This window comes from Pelobates fuscus, chromosome 4 (assembly GCF_036172605.1).
Source record: "Pelobates fuscus isolate aPelFus1 chromosome 4, aPelFus1.pri, whole genome shotgun sequence".
Lineage (NCBI taxonomy): Eukaryota > Metazoa > Chordata > Amphibia > Anura > Pelobatidae > Pelobates > Pelobates fuscus.
The window spans coordinates 127,386,423-127,411,476 of record NC_086320.1 but is presented as its reverse complement, the minus strand read 5'-3'; the positions used below and the strand labels follow the sequence as shown (position 1 = coordinate 127,411,476).

The following is a 25,054-nucleotide window of genomic DNA, read 5'->3' as shown; positions in this document are numbered from 1 at the left end:
AAACAATGGAAGATGTTCCAATCTTCTGTATCCCGCAGGAATTTCTTTTTTTAAGTAAATTTGTAGATCTCTCTTGACATCTATGAGGTGGAAACAAGCTTCCTTCGGCAAACAAGAAATTGGGCAAAAGGTAGGAAGCACAATACTCTGACAAATGTTTTCCTATTTAAGCACACATTAAGTTTTAGCATGCAACGCAACTTCATCCTGATTAAAAGTTGTGAATTTAGGAGATTCTGACAGTGCTTGAATTTCCTAAACTCTTTTAGGAAATGTGATGGCAATTAAAAAGGCTGTTTCCAGCTAAATCATCTTAGGTGAGACAACTTCCATGGGTTCAAAATGGAGAATCACAAAGTGCCTTAAGCACTAGAGACAAATCCCAGGTAGGAAACTGTTTCCAGATTGGAATCAGAGGAAGCTGCCAGATGACTACGCAGAAACGTAGTCTTTTCACCAAACAAGAAATGTATTCCAAATCCTAAGAAATTCTAGACGTGGGTCTCTTGGCTCATTTTACTGCCAGAATGGTGGATGTAAGAGGGCCTAATAAGCTCAAAGTCCTTCTGGTGGAAAACTTTTGACTTCTTCTGATAAATTATTGTATGCCTTCTTGAGGAATTAACCAAGAAGTAGAATCCACTTCTAGACCTAGGCAAGTTATTACTGTAGTAAGAAGAATATTGTATTTTGCCCAGTTTGTAATCCATCCGTGATCTTGTAAAGTTTGGATCATGAGATGTATCTTCTTTTCAACTAATGACTTGAACCTGCTTTGAGAAACCAACTGTCAACCTATGGGATGATGGTTACTCCTTTTTCTCCAAGTATGGCAACCAGAGGAAGCAAAGGTTTAGTAAACACCTTTGGAGCCAAAGCAAGAACAAATAGAAGAGTCTTGAATTGGAAATGGATAATTCTTCTGTACTTTATGGTAAATCTGAGAAATGTACCTAATGTACCTCTCTAATCCAATGTTTCACGTCAAACAATGTTTTCCATTCTGAATCTTTGGTATTGAATATACTTATTTACGGTTTTCAAATCCAGTACTGGTCAAAATGTATTCTCTGGCATTTGGACTAAAAATAGTCTGGAGCAGAACCTTTGTTGCGCAAAGTAGTTATAGAAAACATCCAGTTTCATGGATTCTGTCAACGACGCTTGAACTTTTGATTTGGAGGTATAAGATGAACAAATGAACTGAAAAGACTGGCCTGATTAAAAGCCTTATTTTGTAACCATTTCTTATGGTGCCTAAAACCCAAAGATTCTTTGTGGTTAGTGCTGATAAAACTGCCTGCAGCTTTCATTCCACTTTAAGCCTGGCATCAACATTTTCTGTGCTTATCTTGTCTAGATGAAGTGCTTTTGTCTCTAGGTCTGCTGTCTTGTTACTGCTTTCAAAAGCTATCAAAGCGATCATTATTGTACTGATAAGTTCTTTGGTTACATGAAAAAAAAAAAAACCTTTACTTGCTTCACCTGCTTCCTCTATTTAGCGGCAGTGCTTTCTTTGTCTGTGAAATCTGGTTTCTTTTTTGCGGTTTAAATACTGAGCCTTTGAGAAAATCCTAAATGGACTAAATACGTTAAACATTATTTAGGCTGAAAACTTCATGGCCACCTCCTCCTTCTATACTGAACGAAAACAAAACTGGCCACAATATTAAATGTCAACATTACAAGCCGGGATGTTGTGAAAGATGGAAAACAGTAATTTTACGTACCATAAATTCCTCTCTCAGTATAGTATAGTGTAACTTCTATTATGGACAAGAAGCTCCCCCTTATTTTGAATATACATGCTATGCCCCGCCTGCTGCCCATATAACCCCTGTACCTCAGAGGAGACACCAGTTATAAAAAATGACCAAATGGAGACTGAATACTGCAAATGTAATTTAATCCATACAAAAAGAGGAGGGAAAGGCAGTACTGCCACAATACTAAGCAAAAAGGAATTTACGGTAAGTTAAATTACGTATTTTCCTCTCGTATAGTGGCAGTACTGACAAGTGGGATATAGCAAGATCCCTGTAAAAAAACAAAAAAAAAAAAAAACACAAGGGTGGGAACGTAGAAGGCTACTGCCTGGAGCACCTTACACCCAAAAGCGGCTTCAGAGGATGAGAATATGTCCAGCCTATAATGCTGTATAAAGGTGTGAAAGGAAGACCAAGTAGCTGCCTTACAGATGTCTTCTGGTAAAGCCGCAGATGTTTTAGCCCAGGAAGTTGCCATAGGCTTTGTGGAATGGGCCTTTAACGGAAATCTGATTGGAACACCTTGGATTTCATAGGCCAGTTTTATGGCTTCCGTTAGCCACCTGGAAATAGTAGGTCTGGAAGCACCTTTACCAGAGCCTTGAAAAGTGACAAAGATGATCAGAGTTAAAGCATTGCGATCTCTGAAGAAAGATTTCAAAACGCTCTTCTAACATCTAGGAGATGCCACTTTCTTTCAAGCTCCAATGAAGGAGACTAGCAGAAGGAAGCCAGAATAATAGGTTGGCTCATTGATTTCTGTGAAATAACCTTAGGTAAAAAGGAAGGTCTGGGATGCAAGACCACTTTGTGTTGATGATAGATTGTAAATTCAGAAGTCTGAAGTTCTCCTATCCTCCTTGCTGAGGTGATGGCTACCAAGAAGCTAGTGTTTGATTGTCAGCAGTTTCATGGAAACATCATGCAATGGTTCAAAAGGAGGTTCACAAAGGGCCTGAAGGACCAACGACAAATCCCAAGGTGGGAAAAGGCGAAAGTTTAGGAGGACGTTTAAGACGTATAGATTTAAAAAAAATCTGTGGATAAGCAAGTCAGAGGCCACATCACCGACAAGGAAGTGACTCAATGCAGAAATTTGGACCTTGAGTGTAGAAATGCCAAGACCAACTAAAAAAACCATCCTGCAAAAAAGACAATATATCAGGGATAGATGGTTTGGCAGGATCTGAACCATGCTAAGCACACCAGTTCCTGAACTTCATCCAAATTCTGAAATAAATTTTAGGTGTAGATAAACGGATGTCAGAAAAACGTCACACAAACTGTCCAAAAGACCTTGCTTACGGAGGATCATCCTTGCAATAGCCATGTCGTCAGGTGGAACATTTCCAGGGTCTCTACTGGAAGAACAACAACATGTTCTATGAGGTCGGCTGAAACTGGGAGAAACCAGCGTGACATCGTCATGTGTTCCATTTCAGAGAACCAGCTTCTGTTTGGCCAGAAGGAACCATCTGATTTTTTTTAACAATCCTTGGAAACCAAATCTATTGGAGGGAAACTGTAACCCATGTTGAAGTCCCAAGTGAGAGACAGGCCATCTAGTAAATCCTGTGCCTGGATAGAAGAGAAGGTTGGGACATTTCTGTTTCTCCTTATGGCCATAAGGTCGATTTCCGGTAAGCCGAATCAGGTCACCAATTCCAAGAACATCCGGGGGTGTTAGGGACCAGTCCGCCTGAGACCCATGTTGTCTGCGATAATGTTCAGAGACCCTCTGATATGGGTTGGGCCCAAGACATGATAAGGTAGCACAGGTCCTGAAGGGTTTCACGTTTGTGCCCCCTAGATGGTTTAAGTAAGCCACTGTGGTGGCGTTGTCTGACTGGATCCTTAAAGCCTGATTGGCGTTAACTGGACTGAAATATTTTAGGGCATTCCATACTGCCTTCATCTCTCTGAAGAAGTTTATCAGACAACCATGATCTTCCAAAACCTTTATTGTGATCTTGAGGTGTAACCTGAGGAGATGCTCGGATTCTGCTTTTAAGAACCAATCGTCCAGGTAGGGAACTATTGAAATACCTCAAGCGTAAGGTTGCCGCTATAGGATCCACGATCTTTGTAAAGATGTGAGGGGCTGATCAAAGGCTGAATAAAAGTGCCTTAAACTGAAAATAAAGAATCTTCTGTCTTCCCATTAAAAGTGCAAATCTTAGGAACTTCCGAGAAAACACCAACACCGGCAAATGAAGGTAGCCCTTCAGATCCAACTTTGACATGAATTCTCCCTTCTGTAGGATGTGAGTTACTGACCAGATATTTTCCATACGGAATCTTTGATACGGTATGCATGTGTTGACATCCTTGGTCTAGAATAGGCCGTAAGAATCTGTCTGGTTTTTGAACCAAGAACAGGCGCAAGTAAACCCCTTGAATTTCCACGTTTTTGTGTACTTTCTCTATAACATCCTTGCGTAAAAGGATTAGGGATTCTGCTAGGAGTGCCTCTGATTTCTTTTGTGATGGGTACTTTGAAAGCAGAAAAGATGGTTTTGGCATCATAGAAAATTTGGATTCTGTATCCTTCTGCAAACGTTTTTAGAATCCAATAATTTGAAGTTGAATCCTTACATATGTGAGAGAAGAACCGAAGACGACCTCCCACACTTTTGGCGTCTGCTGGTGTCACTGGCCTGATTGTAAAATTTTCTAAATCTCCCCTGATAGCGAAAAGAACGTTGTCCTCTGAACTGATACCTCATAGTTCTGAGGTCTCGAATTTTGAGGTAATGCTTTCTTGGTTTCAGACAGCCTAATGTCTTTCAGAGGGGTACCAAATAGCTTGTTTCTCTCAAAGGGCAGTTCACATAAAGCAGATTTAGAAGCTGAATCTGCAGTTCAAGTTCTAAGCCATAAGGCTATTCTAGCCACCGAGGACAACCCATGATTCTGGCAGATAATCGTAGCATCTCATCAGAGGCATCTGAAAGAAACTCAGTTTCAGGAGGAACAATAGCTGTGCCGGGTCATTATCAGATTTTCCCATGAGAGATTCTTCAAGGGCTTGAAGCCACATACTCTGGGCTTTAAGCACTGCTGAATCCGCTATTCCGGCTCTGCATTGGTAGACAGCGGCCTGGAATATTATTCTGCTAGAACTTTCAGCCCGCTTGTCCATGGGATCCTTTAACCCAGAAACCTCACCAATAGGTATTGTGGTTTTCTTAGATAGCTGTGCTATCTGAATATCGACTTTAGGAAGGTCTTCCCATTTTTCTTCAGTTTGAAGTGCTTAGAAATAAAAGTGCATCTTTCAGGATTCTTCCACTCTATTTGTAGGAGATCCATAATCCTAGAGTGCATAGGAAAGCCTTTTACCTTACCCTTGGTAGGTTCAGTTTTCTCAAGAACTGCAGATACTTCTAAACTTTGTTTGTTCTTCTGGAAATCCTTGCTCCACACTTGAAGCCAGACTGGAAACCTCCAAAGGGGAAGACGATGAGCATTCCCCTGATGAGAGCGCAGACAGGGATGAAGATCTCTCTTTCCTACGTTTCTTTGTTTTCCTTGAATAGCAACAGGCCCGCTGTCTTTTTTAACGGTATCCTTAAAAGACTCGAAGGTTTTGCTTGGATTTCTCCAGTAATTCCATCGCACATTGGTTACAGGTACTGCACATTCCAAGCAACATAAGTGCTTTGATTTGCTTGTGGCCTTTTTTGGGATAGTAGTTGACATCTTTTCTTTTTCAGCTTTACCCGGAGAAGCAGGACTGGAAAGTTCTGTAAAAAGAAATACTAAGATTCTGCAAGCATGGGAGCTTTAATTTATATTATCACCTCAAACACCTCACAACCGTGTAGGAGGGCTGGTGACACGGAGAATCTGTACTGGCACCCACCCTTGGGGTCACATAGGTTCTGCACAGCATTTATGGCCAAAGAATTTGAATTTGGCACCAAAATACCGATACCACCGTTTTGCGTATGCGTGAGGATTGAAGATGGGAGGTCCGCCCGGGACTTCCCAAAAAAGAGGCCACATAAGATGGCTTTCGATCACATTACGTAACGCAACTTTACGGAAGTATGTTTGCCGCTCAGATCCCACCTAGGGAGCGATCGGGCACACACCTCCCTGATCAGCAGTGTGTGCTAACCGTGTGCTGTCCGTCCCGTTGCCAGGACAAGAAGAACTGGTGTCTCCTCTGAGGTACAGGGGTTATATGGGCAGCAGGCAGGGCATAGTATGTATATTCAAAATAAGGGGGAGTTTCTTGTTCATAACAGAAGTTACATCCCACTTGTCAGTAATGCCACTATACGAGAGGAAAAACTAAATATGGACTGGAAGATCTGAAGCCAGTGTAGAGAGTCAATCTAACATTGGTGCATAATCCCCATACAGGTCAGTAGGGATCTATCACATACTAGATATAATGAATATTCAATTCTAAGGAAAACTACCATGAATAATATCGGAGGCAACTAGTAGTACTGTGTGACGTTTCATTCTCTTATCATATACAGCTATTTTTCCTACACTTTACATGCCACTCCACTTGTCATATTCTTGTATATAATTGCACAAGATGTGATTATGGTTTGATATTTGTCCCCCACCCCCAAGTTTTACCCATTTCTGTTTTACACTTTGATTTACTTAATTAAAAGTGAGCCCCGAGTTTGACATGTTAAAGGCAGAGTTGCTCTCCCAACATTGCAGATGCCTACTCTGCTAAAATTTAGCCAGCTGGGAGGAGAAGACACTGGCGGCAGCGAGGGAGCTCAGTCTTCCTGCTCCTCACTGCTCCATTGTGCCCTCTGTAGTGATGCCGGAATATGACATCATTCCGGCCCGGCATCACTAAACAGCGCGCATGAGGGAGCAGTGAGGAGCAGTAAGGGGAACCTCCAGAGAGAAGATCCCCACAAAAGCTCCCAAAGGTAGGGAACAATAAATAAAATGATTTGAGCGAGCGTGCAAGAGAGTGAGCGAGCGAGCGAGCGAGAGTGTCATTCTTGCGGTGGCCGTGGCTGGACAGTGGAGGGCCTGGAGGTGCACTGAGACACGCAACGCCACGTCACATTCAGACTTGACGTCAACATGCTCCACCTTCAAAGGGTTTTTTTTTTTCAAGAGTGGCAGGAGGATCTGCTTTGGCACAGGGTGCAGAGTGTGCCATTGGGGGTATACCAGAGGCTGGACTCCGGAGTCACATACTGGCAGCGGCAATGTGAGTGGAGTCTGCCTGTTAGCTAATGTTTGTTTTAAACAGGGGCCGGGGCTTAGTAGTGGGGGGGGGCTGGGATTTAGTATAGAGAGCGGGAACTTGGGCTTAGAAGAGGGGGATTTTTTTAAATTGGGTACTTTTCAAAAACCTACGTTTCTATGAAAATTTAGGTTTTGTTGTTTTTTTTGCAGCCCACATAAACTTGAAACCTTATTTGGCCAGTGCTAGCCTTTGAGTTTGACATGCATGGTCTATATTTTCAGGATGTATCTTTTCACTTTGGTGATTAGGTGCTATTTTTGTTTCTAGTTGGGTTATGCCCTAGGACAACCCTGGAGTGTCCCACTGGTGTGTAGTCTCCGTGGAAGGGTCTTATCACTCTTCTTACGGTTTCTTTTCTCTCTTCTTTAATTAGGAATCAACTTACCCTCAGAAGGTTTGCTCAAGGTGCCCATGGAGCGGTCATACTGACAACCACTAGAGGAGGACTTAACCTTGTAACGTAAACATTGCGGTTTCTTTTAAAAACAAAAAAAGAAAAGAGGTAAATTGCACCCAGATCACTTAATTGAGATGAACTGGTCTGGATGACTATTGTGTCAATTTTTCAGCACCTCAATGTTTGTTAATGCAGCGTTAGAACAAAGATATTTCCCCAAACAGACAGAAAAACCTTAGCTGTGTTCCAAGGACAGTCAATCTAATTAAACCAACAGGATAAAGAATACTTACACTAGCTCAAAGCCATCTGGAGTTGTGCCAATGAAATATCCTCCAGGGCAAAGCCTTTCACAGGCATTTCTCAGCATCAGGTCAGCTTGCTCGTGTGTCTCAAACGAGTAATGGTAAACAAACTGACAGCTGCAGATGTCAAAGGTGATCTCTGGATCACTGTATTTTTCAGACAAACGCTCCTGAAAATAAAGACATTATCACAATACAAAGTCATGGGGTATCTTTAGGGGACCTAAGGGTGTCTTCCATTTGCGTAAATAATGTAAATTTGCACAATCATATCCATACAATATACATCAAACAGTAAAATAAAAATGTGCAAATTGGATATTTAATGCCTTATGTTTGTTCACAAAAATAACAGATAAAGCTATTAGAAAATGGTGAGAACAGTCGGTTTTGAAAGGAACACACTTCAGAAAAATTTGCATAATACTGCATAAAGCTCAATGTCAAATAACCTCATAACACAAGCATTTCTGCATCCAGTACCAGAATACTAATCATTGACATTCCACTGGTATTTAGGTTGCTCAAAGTACTGAAATTTAGAAATGCCTTAGGAGGTCAATTATACGACCAAAAATAAAATGAAAATTTTTACTCAATTTTTTTCTTAATATGCAGGCAGTAAAAAAAAATGTAAATAAAAATTTTATCAGTCTGCATCAGGGAATGGCAAAAGATCCTCTCCACAAATAAAAGACAGGCCCTGTCTATTAAAATCATAATCTAACCCCTTGCAAGCTAACATTGTTTATCGAGCCGTTTCTATGCCAAGTGCTTCCATCGAGTCCTGGGCACCAGCAGCAACTGATCTAGAAATATACACAGCCAATTTTACCAAATTGAGATAGATTCTATATTTTCATTTTGCTGCATACATATATCTGAATTACTGTTTTTTTTGGTTTGTTTTTACAGACCCCTGCACAGAACGAGAAAGGGGTGTGCGCTCTTAAGCTGTGTTTTACAGTTTCTGGAGTGAAAAAAAAAATGCAGATCATAAAGAAAACTCCACTTTCTAAAACACAAAGATGTAAAAAAATATTTAAAGGGACACTAAAAAGAGGCCTCTGTAGTATGTATGGTGCCATGCCAGATAGACAAGATGTTATTTCAGCATGGGTTGGAAGCTCACGTGTGCTACCAAACTCCCATGCCACATCTGTTCATCTCCAGCAAGAGAAGCAGAGTGTCTTTGTAGAGACAAACGCAGCCAACAGCACAGTGCGATGTAGTGGTTATGCCTTTAATTGAAAACTCCATATGCAAGACAGCTGTCAACTTATTACTAAATAATTTGAAGGGATACTATAGTGCTATGAATACAAAGCTGCTATAGTTCCTTTACACATCCGACCACTCACTCCTTAATTAACCCTTATTGTACTTACCCAATTTTAGCTCTGATGTCCCTCTGCGCTGGGTCGGTGCTCACCCTGATGTCAAGTGCATTAGACCCTCCCCCCATTGGAAAGCATTGCTGGAATGTTTTTCTATCTGTTATTGACTGATGCTGGATATCCTCATGCAAAGCCTGAGGACGTCCAGCGTGAGGCGACCAAAAAAAGTCGCCTAACCACCAGGAAGTGTCTTTAATGGCTGTTTGATTGACAGCCAATAAAGGCAGTCCTTACCCTGCAAGGTAATTATTGCAGTTTCTCAGAAAGTTAAGGGGACAGGGTGTCTGCACCAGACCACTTTAATGAGATGAAGTGGTCTTGGTGCCTATAGTGTCCCTTTAAAGAAAAGAGCCCAATCTTACTGATTGAGTTGCAATTTGTTAGGACATGGAAAACCAGTAGTAGCATTTCTGTTACCCTAAATTTAGGGAATTACTACAGGTGATTTATACATGTTCAATTAAAAGAAGCAGTTGTGTCTCAGTACACTGACCATTAAACTTTTTAATAAAAATACCTTTGTAGAATCTGCAGTGATAAACTCTGCACTAAAAACATCCTCATTGCGGCACCGTGTTTTCATATCCGAGTAACGCTGTCTGCACTGAGTCACAGAGACATCCGCTATATCTATGAAATGAATCAACACAAAAATACTGTTAGACAATTTAAACCTGATGAAGTCATTTTATATGGTAGGAAATCATTTAAGGATGCCACTTCAAGAACATAAACATATAATGTTTTCAAGTTAAAATATTAACCCCTTAAGACCGCAGCCAAATGTACAAGTTGTGATCCAAAAAAACGTAAACAAAACCTGGCATTTGCGCTATATGTCTGTCCAACCATAATTCACCTCTTTCATATTAAATGCACCCCCCATTATTATATATCATTTTATTCAGGGGAAACGGGGCTTTCGTTTAACATCAAATATTTAGGTATGGAACATAATTTAATATGAAAAAAATATTTAAAAAAATGGGAGAAAATAAGATTTTTTTTATTTTTTTTAGTTCTACGTGACATTCTAACTGTGAATGTCATAATACTGTTTGCTTTTACTGCAATACAATACACATATTTGTATTCAGCGATGTCTCGCGTGTAAAACAGTACCCCCTATGTACAGGTTTTATGGTGTTTTGGGAAGTTACAGGGTCAAATATAGCGTGTTACATATTTCATTTTTATTTCCTTGAAATTCGCCAGATTGGTTACGTTGCCTTTGAGACCATATGGTAGCCCAGAAATAAGAATTACCCCCATGATGGCATACCATTTGCAAAAGTAGACAACCTAAGGTATTGCAAATTGAGTATGTCCAGTCTTTTTTAGTAGCCACTTGGTCACAAACACTGGCCAAAGTTAGTGTTAATATTTGAAAATGCAAAAAACTAATTTGAACGCAAATTTTGGCCAGTGTTTGTGACTAAGTGGCTACTAAAAAAACTGAACATACCCTATTTGCAATACCCTGGGTTGTCTACTATTGCAAATGGTATGCCATCATGGGGATAATTTTCATTCCTGGGCTACCATACGGTCTCAAAGGCAACCTGGCGAATTTTAATGTGAAAAAAATGAAACGCAAACCTTATATTTGACTCTGTAACTTTTGAAAACACCATAAAACCTGTACATGAGGGGTACTGTTATACTCAGGAGACTTCGCTGATCACAAATATTAGTGTTTCAAAACAGTAAAACGTATCACAACAATTATATCGTCAGTGTAAGTGCCATTTGTGTGTGAAAAATGCAAAAAAATGTCACTGTCACTGACGATATAGTCGTTGTAATATATTTTACTGTTTTGAAACACTAATATTTGTGTTCAGTGAAATCATCCGAATAAAACAGTACCCCCCATGTACAGGTTTCATGGTGTCTTGGAAAGTTACAGAGTTAAATATAGTGCTAGACAATGTAATTCCCTGAACTTTTGGCCTGGGTTGGCAGGCAGGTCCTGCAAATTGTAATTAATAAAATGACCTAATTATGTAAAATTATTACATAAATATATGCGTAGAATTATTATATATATATATATAATTTTTTTTAATTATTTTTATTTATATATAGGTATATACATAGTGATATATACTTATGTATATAGATATATATATATATTATTTCGTTCTACATGTATTTTGATATCAATATATATATTAATTTTAAAATACAGTTAGAACGAAATTACGCATGTTTATATATTTATCTATTTTTTTTATTATTTTTTTTATTTATTTTTTTAACGTATTTATATATTTATTTATTTTTTATTATATATAAATATATATATAATGAAAATTATATATATATTTAATCAATATCATTGTACGTGTATTTTGATATTAATATATATATATAATTATGTATATATTAATATTAAAATACACGTAGACAGTGTATGCATATTTATGTGTATGTGTGTATATGTGTGTATATATATATACACACTTAGATCATATATATAATATATATATGATCTAAGTATATATAATTTATTTTTACACTGTTTTAAAAAATTTTTTTATTTTTTTCAGACAGCAGGGGGAGTACCTGTCATTACAGGCACTCCCCCTGCTGGCAATGCCTTGGACGGCTATGCCGTCCATGTGATCGCGGGGTCCTCGCAAGGACCTCGCGATCACATGGCCCTGGGCGGCTGAAGAGGACGCAGGGGGACTCCCTGGGCTCCCAGGTAAGTCCCCCATACCGCGATCGCCGGCGTGGGATCGCCGGCGACCGGGTAAGTACATAAGATCGCAGGACGTACTATGCCGTCCTGCGGCTTTTAGAGCCACCAAAATAAGGACGGCATAGTACGTCCTGCGGTCTTAAGGGGTTAAATATTCTTAGTCACATTTAACCAAGGAACATACCCTCGTAACTTCAGATAAACTTGTTTTTCATTGAACCCATCTGCCACTGTATTCAACAACAGTGCCACATAAAATCAGGCTTAAAGGACCACTAAAGTGCCAGGAAAACAAACTCATTACAGGGCACTATAGGGTTATTAGGTCCACCCCACCCTCGTGGCCACCCTCCCGCTGGGCTGAAAGGGTTAAAACCCCTTCAGTCACTTTCCTTTCTCCAGGGCCGGGCTCACTCTGCACAGGAGAACTCTCCTCCTCCTGCCGACGTCAGCACCAAATGCGCGGCAAGAGCTGTACGTGCATTCAAACCGCCCATAGGAAAGCATTACTCAATGCTTTCCGATGGACATCCAGCGCCTTCTCACTGTGATTTTCTAAAGCGTTCTTATTGGTATGCCCACCCCAACTCTTTTCACAATAGTATGCCCACCCTAACTCTTTGAGCAGTTTTTATCCCTCATTGACTCTTTCACAACTTTGTGACAGGTTTCCCACATTCCAAATTCCTCTTTTTACATACAAATTTTAAATTATATTAAATTTTAATCTTTCGTATAAGACAATCACTGGGCACCCCAACTAGACTACTGTTGGGAATCCTTCCTGATCTCATTATTCAATCAAATTATTTGCATTTATTGCGCATACTGTAAGCGGATTCCACTGATGGGGAATGAGAGGCGTGGCAGTGGAAGCTCCACCAAACCCTACAAGGGAAAACATAGAAAGACATAAAAAAAAAAAAAAAAAAAAAAACACACGCAAACACACACACACACACACCAGAGACTGGAGGACAAAGGCAAGTGCACATGTAAGATTTGATGCATACCTGTACATACGAGTTTACTAATTCTACCCTTCTTCCATTTTAGCAAGTCTCCTCCCTTTCCACAGCCAAGATCTAGAACAGCGATTCTTCCCTTCTTTTTCTGCCGCACTCTATCTAGGAACTCACCTAAAGAAACAGAGCATTAATTTAGGGCAATTCAGCAATTTCAAAATCCCATTCCCTAAATGGTATACACCCATAGCATAGTGCTTAGAATTTATTTATTTTTATGTTTCTTTTGTTGATATCACATACAGTGCAAAAAAAAAACTCATGTATGTCAATAAAAATGCATCTATACTAGATAAACAAAAACAACATATCTAAACAAAGCATATAACCCACCCATTTTGCTTAGCAATTTTATTAAAGCATAAAATACCAAAATTAATAGATATGTCCCTGGGGACTTTTTTTTTTTTTCTTCACCATGATATACAGGCACCCTTATAAATGAAATCAGTGCATGTTCATTAAAATGCAGAAATTAAGCTATATAAATTTGCATAAAAGTATTTACAGTGCTTACAAAAAAAATAAAAAAAATAAAAAAATAAAGTCCTGGCACTCACGACTGTTGGCTATGAGAATTAAAACATAGTTTGCCAATTTATAGAAAGTCCATAGACCATATAAAAAAAAAAAAAAAAAAAAAAAAAAATCAATAATACCTCCCTACTCCACATTTGTTATTGTTAAAGGATCACTATAGTGTTAGGAAAACACACTTGTTTTCCTGACACTATAGAACCCTTAGGTTCCCCACACCCAGTTTCCCCCTTCAGCCACTTACCTTAATCCAGCGCAGGTAACCTCTCCTCCCCTGCCGACGTCAGCTCCAGAGTGGAGATGAATGTGCATGCTTTCCTATGGACGTTCTGCACGCTGAATGAGATTTTCGCATCCAGCGTCGCAGAAGCACCTCTAGTAGCTGTCAGGAAGACAGCCACTAGATGCTGGATTAACCCTGCAATGTAAACATAGCAGTTTCTCTGAAACTGCTATGTTTACATCTGAAGGGTTAAAACCTGGTGGACCTGGCACCCAGACCACTTCATTCAACTGATGTTGTCTAGGTAACTATAGTGTCCTTTTAAGGCCGCCCTCAAGCATAAAGTAATTAGGTGCAAACAGGTGAATCATAGAACCCACCTATTACCTTTAGATGATAAAAATTAAACATAATTAACAAAGACCAAAACATAACTTGCAAATAAACGAATTGTTAAGAGAAAATGCAAAAAAAAAAAAAAATGCGCATGGTTATATGATGCTAAAAATAAAGTAAAAACATTCAAACTCAGAAACTGCTCACCTCCTTAGCTGCAATCCTCTGATAGAACTATAATTTAAAGAAACCCTATACATTTTGCAGCATTATACAATGTAGTCATGAGCATCATACATAGGTGCCTTCAGTAACACCCATGCTTCTCACACAGTGCTAGATAACAAAGCAAAGTTTTAGCATAGCTTTTACAAACTCTAATCATGTAATTTGCTGGTGAAAATACAATAAAGGAACTAATTACATACCAATAAGAGCACTTTTCATCCAATTATTGAAGTTCCTAAGATGGACAATGCGAGACTCATTCCGTACTTGTAATCCACACTCTTTAAGTTCATTGTAATGTGCTGCTACTTTTGAGCTGTGGCCTTCCTGCGTACGCTGTTTTTGAGAATTAGAATACAAATATAAATTAAAATACAGGATATAAGAAGTACTAAAAAGGCAGTTGCTTTAAAATCACATTAGAATAATGATACATGTCTAAACATCTACAAATTGATTAAGGAGCACAACCATAAATGTTTATACACAAAAACGTCTTTATTCAGTGGGTACACGATACTGGAATATCTCATTGCATGAAAATCCAAGATATAAAGTAACAGCCAGTACAATTCTGGATGTATATTTAAACGCCAAATGCGTAATGTATAAATAGCAAAGTATTCGTGCAATAGGTAGTTAAAGGAGATACCAATACACTACAATCCCACAAATATAAGTACATATAGAAAAAAAAAATACAACAAGCATACCAGACCCAGTGAGAAGCAGGGACAGAGTCAATCACCAAAGCACACCCCTTGGGACTCTGTCCCTGCTTTTAGTTCCTACTCAAACCAAACTTTCCACTCTATCAAGCCAGGTTTTCCTGTCCATATATAAACGCCATATACAATACCTTGGCGTGTCAAAACACTTGATATACAATACAGTGGGGTGTCAACTTTTCAAATATATACATATATACACACACATATATATATATATATATATATATATACACACACACACACACACACACGTTAATGGCAAGAAAATAAATTGGGATATCTAAAAAGCCCCCCCCAAAAAAAGATAGGCAAAGAAGATATGTGAAATTTGAAAAACAAGTCAGAAGTTTGGCATTGCACCCCCAAACAAACCTATGCATAAGTGGTATCACGGTACTCAGGAGATGTTGCTGAACACATATGGGGGTGTTCTTTGGCAGTAACCCTTAAAGTTCTCAGTACATGTATTCTTAAATTGCTATGTGCAAAAAAAATCAATTTTTTTTTTTTTGGCATAGGTTGGTGGTAAAATGGTTGCATAAAAAGAGCACGAAAAGAGTCAAAATACCCCAAGTTTAATACCTTAGGTTGTCTTATAAAAATATATACACACACATATACATATATACACACATATACACATATACACATATACACATATACACATATATACACATACACATATATATTTTAATATTATACCTGTGAAGGGTTATTCAAGGATTCCTGACAGATATCAGTGTTACAATGTAACTTACATTAATATAAAAAAAAAAAAATGGTTTGGACTAGCAATATGCTTATAGCTCTATAACTTTCCAAAAAAAATGCTAAGAACATGTTAACATTGGGCAAATACTAAACTCAGGACTAAATTTATAAACTATTTAGCACAGGTGTTTTTGGGTGGTTGTAGATGCGCAACAGATTTGGGGGGGGGGGGGGCAAAGTTCGAAAAAGTGTGTTTTTAAAATGTTTTCATCATATTTTATAAAAAAAAAATTTTATAGTAAAATTTAATGGTGAGAAAAACAGTATATAATATGTGTGGGCACAGTAAATAAGTAAGAGGAAAATTACAGCTAAACACATACACTGCAGAAATGTAAAGAGAGCCCTGGTCCATAATGGTAAGAAAATTGAAAAACGGTCTGGTCACTAAAGAGTTAAAAAGCGAAACGGTCAAAAAGTAACTTCTCAAATTGTTCAAGGGAAGAATATGTTTAGCCATCCACAGAGATAGATAGATTAGATAGATATTTATATTATCAACCCGAACCACTCATCTATAGGAATTTTAGATTTTTTTATTTTAAATAGAAGTTTCCTAAGATTTTTGAGACCCAATTGATTAAACTAACCTATCTACATAAATGAAGTTAAGATGGCCTTTAAAAAGAAGGGACAACTTTGTTTTCCTGGCACTATAGTTTCCCTTTAAAAAATCTGATCATCAGATCGTACTTTACAGTTATTAAGGGTACAAGCACTTGATCATTACAATATAACCAACTTCCTACTGCTTGAGGTGTGAACATAAGTTTAGTGCATCACCTGAGAAGAACGAGAATATACCTTAAGCACCGAACATATAACCCCAAACAGTCTTTATGCTGCACTCATTCCGTTTACAAAGACACTTAGGTTTTTTTTTTATTTAGAATGAAGAGATTTTACATTTTGACTTCCTTGTATCTTATTTTTGTTAAACATTGTTGAGTATCGCAAACAAAATGTAAACTTTGACGCCTTTTGCGAACTTTGTACTAACCATAATTTATGTGCTTGTATGCTTACACCTAAAATGAAGACAATACTAATAATAATAATAATAATAAATAAGAATAATAAAAAACACTTGGCAGCACAAGTATATGTGTATTTTAAGGAATTCTTAAAAGCAGGAAGAAGATTTTAAACATCAGTATACAATACATTAAGTACATACCAGTCTTTTCGTTGGATAGTCTAAACCATCATCACATGTCCTCTTCAGTGGCAAGTTTCCACCATTAACTGGAGGTTTGCTTGATGTTTCACTTTCAGAGATTTGAAGGCCATTACCTCCATTATTTGATTCTAGGTGTGTCTGCTGCGGACTTTCTGTAACTGATCCGGTCTTATCCATAATTAAAGTCTGTGTGTGTGTTGATGGATTATAATTTGAAATGCTTCATCACCACTTTCTGCAAAATGAGAAAAAAAATAAAAAAATAATGATATACCTGGAACCAATTCTTAAAGAAAATTATTTTGCATTGCTTTGATGAACAAATTCCATTTGCTGATTAGTGATTTGAGAGTGGTAATTCAGCAGGGCACTGAACTCCCTCTGCGCTTCAATGATGCTCCTAAGCAGAAGACCAATTATAAAGTTTGTCATATAGCTTAGACCCCTTTAAGGGACGTAATAGGGACCGAGACTTTGGCTTTGTAAGACACTGCCGTTTTAAAACTTGCAGTTTTTTAATTGGCATGCATTTTAAGTCAATTCAATGAGAATTTCACATTTTCGGCAAAAATAAAGGAACTAAAAAAAAAAAAAAAAAAAAAAAAAAAAAAGGGAAAACTACATTTCAGATATTTGAACCTAAAACTTTAACTTAAATTTGTATTTCGTGAATAACCCTACTAGTTCACCTTTAGTGCGTGTAGCTCTCACACATTTACATTTCAGTATTTGAGTAGAAAAAACTACACATGAGAAACTGAGGTTTTAATGAAAGTCTCTAGCGTAGATGTATGCTCGTTTTAGCAGGGCCTTAACCTACCTATTGTTCCTATGTCACTGTGTAATTGTCTCATTTTTTGTAAAGCACTGCGGAATTAGTTGGCGCTATAGAATTACCAATAATAAGAAGTCAATTTTAAGTTGCCTTACATACAATACATTAGCATTTGGCACACACATTAAATATATCTATATATCTATCTGAAGTATAAGTACTCTACAACAGAGGTAGGCAACTTTCTGTACTCCAGATGACAGACTACATCTCACATTATGCACTTACAGCCATAGTGCTTGTAAAGCATCAATGGAGATGCAGTCCACAACAACTGGGGTGCTGAAGGCCGTTTATATCCTGCTCTAAGACAAATGGACACACAAGGTATATATATATTAACATCATTGCTTCCTGAAGGATATATTTTCTAACAAGCATTTTAAAAAAGCAGTGGGTAACCAGAATTCAGTCTCTGAAATAAATGGAGTAACCCATGACCACACGATCAATTGATCTGCCCATTATTTTGTAAATACATTGGTTAATCACGGTCAGTGTTGGTGGTGTTCCCTAAACATGAAACTGTAGAACTAATAAAGGAAATTGAAACTGAGATAATTCAGATAATTAAGCTTAATAAACAGCAGAGAGTTTCCTATGTTTGTAATTTTCCCAATTCGAGCTCCTTTGACAATTCTCCGAAAATCCCCAGTTTAAAGAGCCGTGTGGCTGTTTTTTTATATTGTGACACAGAATGCATGGAAGCACAGCCCGGGACTTCGCGCATATCGCACAGATTTGCCGGCTGGGTACACAGGGCTGGAGTGCGAATCATTCCCCTCCAATACAGAGCTACTCCATACACCCTCTGCAATGACCAAAACCACTGCGGAATCAGGGAGCACGGCGTATAACCCCAATATAAACACTCACCGCAGGCACAGGCAGTACGGGCACAGAGCTCCTCCGAAACACCGACACTGGCTGGGCTATAATAGCACGCTCCAATCACTGTGTACCTCTGGCTGGGCACGTGCTTCCGACGCAACGCATCACAGATCCCGGAAGTAAACATCTTCCACAATGTAGAAACCACAGCGCGCCCCAGCGGCGCGGAGGGATACCTGCACTCACCGTGTTACAGGGGATAATAATCCGCTATAACCCCGAGTACAGAGTATCGGGGTCACGGCAAGCCGGGGGGGTCAGCGGATATTCAGCTGAGAAACCTCCCCGAGGCAGTGACAGATACGGAAACTAGAGCGAGCTGCACTCTTCTCTGTCCTCTTATTGGTCCAAAATGACCCAGTTCTGTGGGAGTTAATGATGATGCTGCATTGCCCACACATCTCGATCATATTAGCAGAACCCGGGATGGTCATTGTCCGCCTCCCGCAAATCCTAAGGCAGAAACTGTAAATCCATCCATAAAACTACATCCCCCGTCATGCTCCCGGTCAGTGTGCCTGTCGCAGGGCAATGACGTTGCCGCAGTACATTGAAGTGGGTGGTAGCTTAGTTTCTTGATCCTTGCGCTCAGGCGCACCCTGTCATCAGCGAATGGACAGGGCACGGTGACCCACCTCCCTCAAGGTACTAGTGGTGTCTGGCAGCATGCTCAGCGGGCCTGGCTCCATGCTTCACTCCTGTGCCCTCCCTATGCCTGGCTATTACACTTCCTGCTCCTGAAATACTCACCTGGGGTTGTATCCCCATTGCCAAGCAAGGTGCGTGCCCATGCCTACAGTCCAACACAGTCTCATTGCCACAGGGGTTAACTTTACAAACCATTTACATCCCTCTGGCAATGTCACTCTCTACACACGTATACCCACTTATGTTTAAAAAAAATATATATTTAAAGCGTTTTTTGTAATGTAATTTCTTATTTTAGCTTATTATTTGTTACCCACATTCCTGTTTGTCAATGCAACAATTTTATTGAGCAAAACTGCCTGGAAGGTAAGCGTTTGATCCTACCATTCTGAATCAAGTAAGCTTAAAAGTTTAGGCAATCGTGGGCACCATAACAACTTAATCTAAAGGAAGTTGTTATGGTGCCAGGAGCCCTCCCCCTCCCGTTCTCCCCCACCCTCCGGTGCACCCTTGCATCAAGGGGTTAAATGCATTATATATCTCCCATGGAACTTTATTGAAATCTGCAAGTAATTTCCTGAACTGATATTGATGCTTTCAAATTTGCAACTCATTTTAGGATTGGAAAAGAACAATGCATGAGATTTAACAAAATCTAAGTATTCTGTTGGAATTAATACTGTTGGTGTGTCTTGTATACTTACTGCAAACTTCATGATGTAATCAAATGCAAGGACTCATGGAGTGACTCACATATCCATGCCTTGTATGGAAGAGAGAGGAACCTTTGACCATTTTATTACGAGGTTTCAATTTTTTTATTCTTTCTTTACGCACAGTGTTTTTCGACTTTGTTCTCTCCAATAAATGTTGCTAGCAACTTGTGGGAATGGGCATGGGATGGAAATCTCCGTGACCTTTTTAATATTACATGTGATTTTAAAGGGACACTACAGGCACCAGAACAACTACAGATTATTGAATTTGTTCTGGTGTGTAGAATCATTACCTTCAGGCTTTTTGCTGTAAACACTGTCTTTTCAGAGAAAATGCAGTGTTTACATTACAGCCTAGTGACAACTTCACTAGCCACTCTTCAGATAGCTGTTAGAGATCCTTACAGGGTCATGGCTGCCTAAAATGCATCCAAACATTCAGTATCTCTTCCCTCTCCCTATACAGACACTGAACTTTCCTCATAGAGATTAATTGATTCAATTCATCTCTATGAGGAGATGCTGATTGGCCAGGGCTGTGTTTGAATCATGCTGGCTCTGCCTCCTTGTCAGTCTCAGCCAATCCTATGGGGAAGCATTGTGATTGGATCAGGCTACCACTTCTGATGATGTCAGCATACTGCTTGTTTTTTTAAGGCAAATAGCATGCAGATCTACAGCTTCTGGCTTGAATACAGTAAGATATTGCTATATTTATGGAGACATGAAGGTCCCAGGGGGGCTAGATGGTGGCTTTAACGCTATAGGGTCAGGAATACATGTTTGTGTTCAGGGCCCTATATTGATCCTTTAATTTACAGAGCAGGAAATACACAGTTCTAAAGTAAAGTTTAATCACAAGCAGAAGGCTCCTGCAGGGTCTAAACGGCTATAACAGAACAGGGAATAATAAATACTAAGTTAAACAAACTGTGCAATAAAGGAGGTTTACACATTAGACTTTACATGAAGTGTGCAGTGAGACTGTGTAGGCTACATGCCTGGGGTGGGGCTAGGGCTACAAAAACAAAGTGATTTAACTCCTAAATGGCAGGTGAGGGGTATGATCGCTACACCAAATTCTCTTAATTAAGCAAAAATTGTTTTTGTCTTATTGTGTCGCTTTACGGGTTACTTCATCCAAAAATCAGTATTTTAACAAACAAACTACTTAACACAGGGTCAAAATAAAGCATAAACTGACCTCTGTACCAGAAAAAGTTTTCACTTTAGCCTGATCCTCCTCCACTGAAATCACTACTCCTAGCTGTTGTTAGCATGAATTGGAGGACATCAGTGGCACAGAGCAGGAGCCATACCACCACTAAACTCCTGTCACCAGCATGCTGTGCGTGCTGTTGTCAGATGTCCAATATGCACAGAATTCATATTGGCCAACCCAGAACTATAATTACAAGTAGGCTAATGACGACACAATGATGCTGGCAGAGGTGGAGATAAACCCAGTAGAGGGTTTAAACTCTAAAATGCCAATATTTAACTCAGAGAATTTTGACACTTTTCATTGAACCATTGTATCACGAACCTTTGTCAAATCCCCTGGTTATATTTAAAAAAAAATATATATATAGATTTTTAACACCATTTATTTTGTGGAAATTTACAAACCACATGTGATGGCCCCAGTACTGTAAATAACCCATGTCTGTATTCAGCCACTGTACTCAGGGCCGGTGCAAGGATTTTTGCCGCCCTAGGCAAAATAAAAATTTGCCGCCCCCCCATGTGACATCACAATGCCCCACCCATATGATCTGCCATATGAACTAACGCCAGTGCTGCACACTGTTTACATTAAAAAGCCTGCAGGGACAGGCTATAGACATTGGAACCACTTCATTAAGCTGCAGTGGTTCTGGGGACTATAGTGTCCCTTTAATGTGAGGTTAATTAGAGATTAGTGTCACTAATAATATACTCGATTGCCTACTTACAACCAGATGAAGATGGTGATGGGCACTGGCTGCAGTTTCGCTCCACTGGTCTGGTGTAGAACCGGATCTCTGGTAGGGATCGACCGATATTGATTTTTTAGAGCCGATACCGATATTATGTGAACTTTCAGGCCGATAGCCGATATAATTTGCCGATATTCTGTACATTTACCATTTTGGAAAATAAAAAACTATTTCTAAAGGTAAATGCACAAAATATACATGCCACGTGTAGTGGATGCAGTGTGTTTAGACAGGGGAGCTGTGTATGTGTGTGTAGTGGATGCAGTGTGTGTGTAGCGGATGCAGTGTGTGTGTAGCGGATGCAGTGTGTGTGTAGCGGATGCAGTGTGTGTGTAGCGGATGCAGTGTGTGTGTAGCGGATGCAGTGTGTGTTTGTGTAGTGTGAGTGGTGTGGATGCAGTGTGTGTTTGTGTAGTGGATGCAGTGTGTATTTGTCTAGTGTGTATATAATGAAAGCAGCGTGTCTGTGTAGTGTGTGGGTAGTGTGCGTAAAGTGAATGCAGTGTGTGTAAAGTGAATGCTGTATATAGTAAATGCAAAGTGTGTGTGTTTGTGTAGTGTGTGCATATAAGGAATGCAGAGTGTGTGTATTTGTGTTGTGTGTGTATAGTGAATGTAGTGTGTTTATATAATGCAGAGTGTGTGTGTTTGTATAGTGTGTGTATATAATGCAGAGTGTGTGTGTGTAGTGTGCATTATATAAACACACTACACAAACACACTGCATTATATAAACACACTGTGTTCCTCTTTTTCCACCAAGTAGTTTATCTCCCAAAAAAGAGCAGAACAGAGAGAAGACTCTGGGTGCAGATTAAACTTAAAACATAGGTGCACAATATACAACAGTAATCAGTGCTCACCTATTAAAGAGCCTTTTTATAACTGGCTCTAAGTATAAGAGGTATGTGTGTCAAATTTGGCAGGCTGACACTACCCACAACCGGATCCAAGGAGTATAAGTAGGAGGTAGAAGTGAGTATATAAAAATTAATTTATTCAAAACATATAAAATCAAAAATGTGTATATATGTATAATAAGATAGTGGACAATAAATACCACGTGGTTCATTATACATTGTTTAATTTTACAGGCTCTTTGTTTCAAGCTAGGGTGATAGATAACATTGCACCTACTTATATTTGTTTTCTTGTTTGTTTTTACTCCTAGGTGTACTATCAGCATGCAGTTGTTCAGGACTTTGTTTCTGAAACCAAATGCCAAAAATATATATCTTCTAACTTCTTCTGTTCGATCATGTAGACAACAAATATGGCCTCCTTCCTCCCTCCGCTTTGGATGTCAAATCTTAGTGGTGCATGGACAACATAAGCAATGGCTTCATTCTCCTTCAGGGCAAGATGTGCCACAAGAAAAAAAATCTACAACTGCCAGTCCAAATCAAAGTGAAGAAGATATCACAACAAAAAGCCCTTATGGTGCTACTAAACCTGAAGAGGTTATAGACTCTGATCCCTTGCAGGATAAGTCCATTGGGCTTTTTCACAGATTTAAAAAGACTTTTAAACAGCATGGAAAAGTTCTGATTCCTGTTCATCTAGTGACATCCAGTTTTTGGTTTGGGTCATTTTATTATGCTGCCATGAAGTAAGTGTTTAGGATAAAAGATGTGTTGTAATTAAGAAGGTGCAGTGTTTGTTAACCTGTATAATTTCAATTCTTGTAAAAACATTCTTACTCGTATTGTGTCTAGGAGATCTTCAAGGGTCTCGTAGTAGTCACAATAACAACTATAGCTTATGGTAGGTGTTCTGGTGAGTGTAGTCAGTCCCTGCAGGATTTTTGCTATAAACACTGCCTTTCAGAGAAACCGCCTAGGAACACCTCTAGTGGTCATTCCTCAGACGACCACAAGAGGTGCTTACTGGGGCACTGACATTCAGCACACTTTACTTTCCACATAGGGATGCATTGATTCAATGCATCTCTGTGAGAAGATGCTGATTGCCCAGTGTGGCATTTGGTTTGGCCCATTGGCCCATCTCCTTGTCTGAGATCATCAGAATTGTACTGTACTACTTCTATGCAAAAAATAACGTTTTAGTTATGTTTAGATATTAAGGCTATCTGCTGTAGGTGTAACTCTACCAGTGTCATCAGCCAGCCTGGAACTCTTGTCAATTCTGTGCAAAAGGTTTCAGCATTGACAGTTAAAGTAGGTCAGATCTCAATTTGTCATGTGTACACGTGCAGTTTTGCCCAAAATTCTGCATAAATGAGGGGAAATCTGGTCAGCCATTTCCTCACTTAATTGTGAAGTGTTACACAATTCTGATCTTGCATTGTCCTAAAAGCTGCCTCCAGCTTGGGTAATTTGTATGAACCTAGGTACTGAGTAAGTAACTTTGTCCAGTGTCCTAGAAGAGACTGCAGCCTCCACAGTGGGACCAGAATAGCACCCCACGGATTCAAAGGTGGGGTGACAGGGGCCCATAGGCCTAAGCCAAGATAAGTCAGCTCAGCTTTGACCGACAGGAGCTGTATTGTCTAGGAGCAATTATCCATCAAAACTGGTTTAATCCTCCTGCAGCATTGGCTCTGAAATGGACAAGACTGCAACACACACAGCTCTGTTTTATGTTCAACTTCTTGCAGTTCCAAGTAGTCACACCACGTTGATGCACGAAATTCCCACATAAAACTGTCACAGTGGCTGTCTGGTGGATGGGAGAAGAAAAAGTGGTGGGCTTAAGGGTATGGAGCTATGTCACATCCTTAAAGCTGCTGCTTGATACCAAGATATCTGCTTTGCAACTGTTACTGTAACATGTTACTGTGCTTACTTCAAACTGCAGAGATAGTGGGAGTCCATGGCTATATTGTGATGTCTACTCACTTATGGCTAGTGGACAAGTGGAAATTTTGGACCATGAAAAATTCTGTCCCTTTTTAATTCAGCTCAGTTTTCTTTAATTTAACTGATAAAATTCCTCTAAAGCTCACTTTATTAGCTATTAAGGGATTTCAAGCTCAATGTAGTGGATATGGTGCTTGGATTTGTTCCTTTAATGCTCGGATTTCACAGTCTGGGAGTGTTATCGTTTCCAGATGTCTTACTAAAGCATTGTATTTAAAATATATATCTGTGCTTACCCATACCCAGACTACAACAGGGAGCCTG

At 39.2% G+C, this 25,054-nt stretch overlaps 2 protein-coding genes across 4 annotated transcripts in view; one reads left to right on the top strand and one right to left on the bottom strand.

The window, feature by feature from the left end:
• RNMT (RNA guanine-7 methyltransferase) overlaps positions 1-25,054 on the bottom strand; it is a 542,662-nt gene that overhangs the window by 31,318 nt on the left and 486,290 nt on the right. The window contains exons 1-6 of one of the 2 annotated variants that reach the window (XM_063451605.1): positions 18,554-18,991; positions 16,840-17,077; positions 14,361-14,496; positions 12,825-12,950; positions 9,622-9,734; positions 7,696-7,877 (exon numbers count right to left, since the gene is read on the bottom strand). In XM_063451605.1, the coding sequence (XP_063307675.1) occupies positions 7,696-7,877; positions 9,622-9,734; positions 12,825-12,950; positions 14,361-14,496; positions 16,840-17,019 (737 nt within the window). In that variant the 5' untranslated portion in view covers positions 17,020-17,077; positions 18,554-18,991. Of the gene's footprint in view, positions 1-7,695; positions 7,878-9,621; positions 9,735-12,824; positions 12,951-14,360; positions 14,497-16,839; positions 17,078-18,553; positions 18,992-25,054 lie in introns of those variants that run through there. The other variant, XM_063451606.1, reaches the window with a different exon arrangement.
• Positions 19,081-25,054, top strand: part of FAM210A (family with sequence similarity 210 member A) — a 34,427-nt gene continuing 28,453 nt past the window's right edge. The window contains exons 1-2 of one of the 2 annotated variants that reach the window (XM_063450472.1): positions 19,081-19,213; positions 23,083-23,520. In XM_063450472.1, the coding sequence (XP_063306542.1) occupies positions 23,096-23,520 (425 nt within the window). In that variant the 5' untranslated portion in view covers positions 19,081-19,213; positions 23,083-23,095. Of the gene's footprint in view, positions 19,348-23,082; positions 23,521-25,054 lie in introns of both variants that reach the window. The other variant, XM_063450471.1, reaches the window with a different exon arrangement.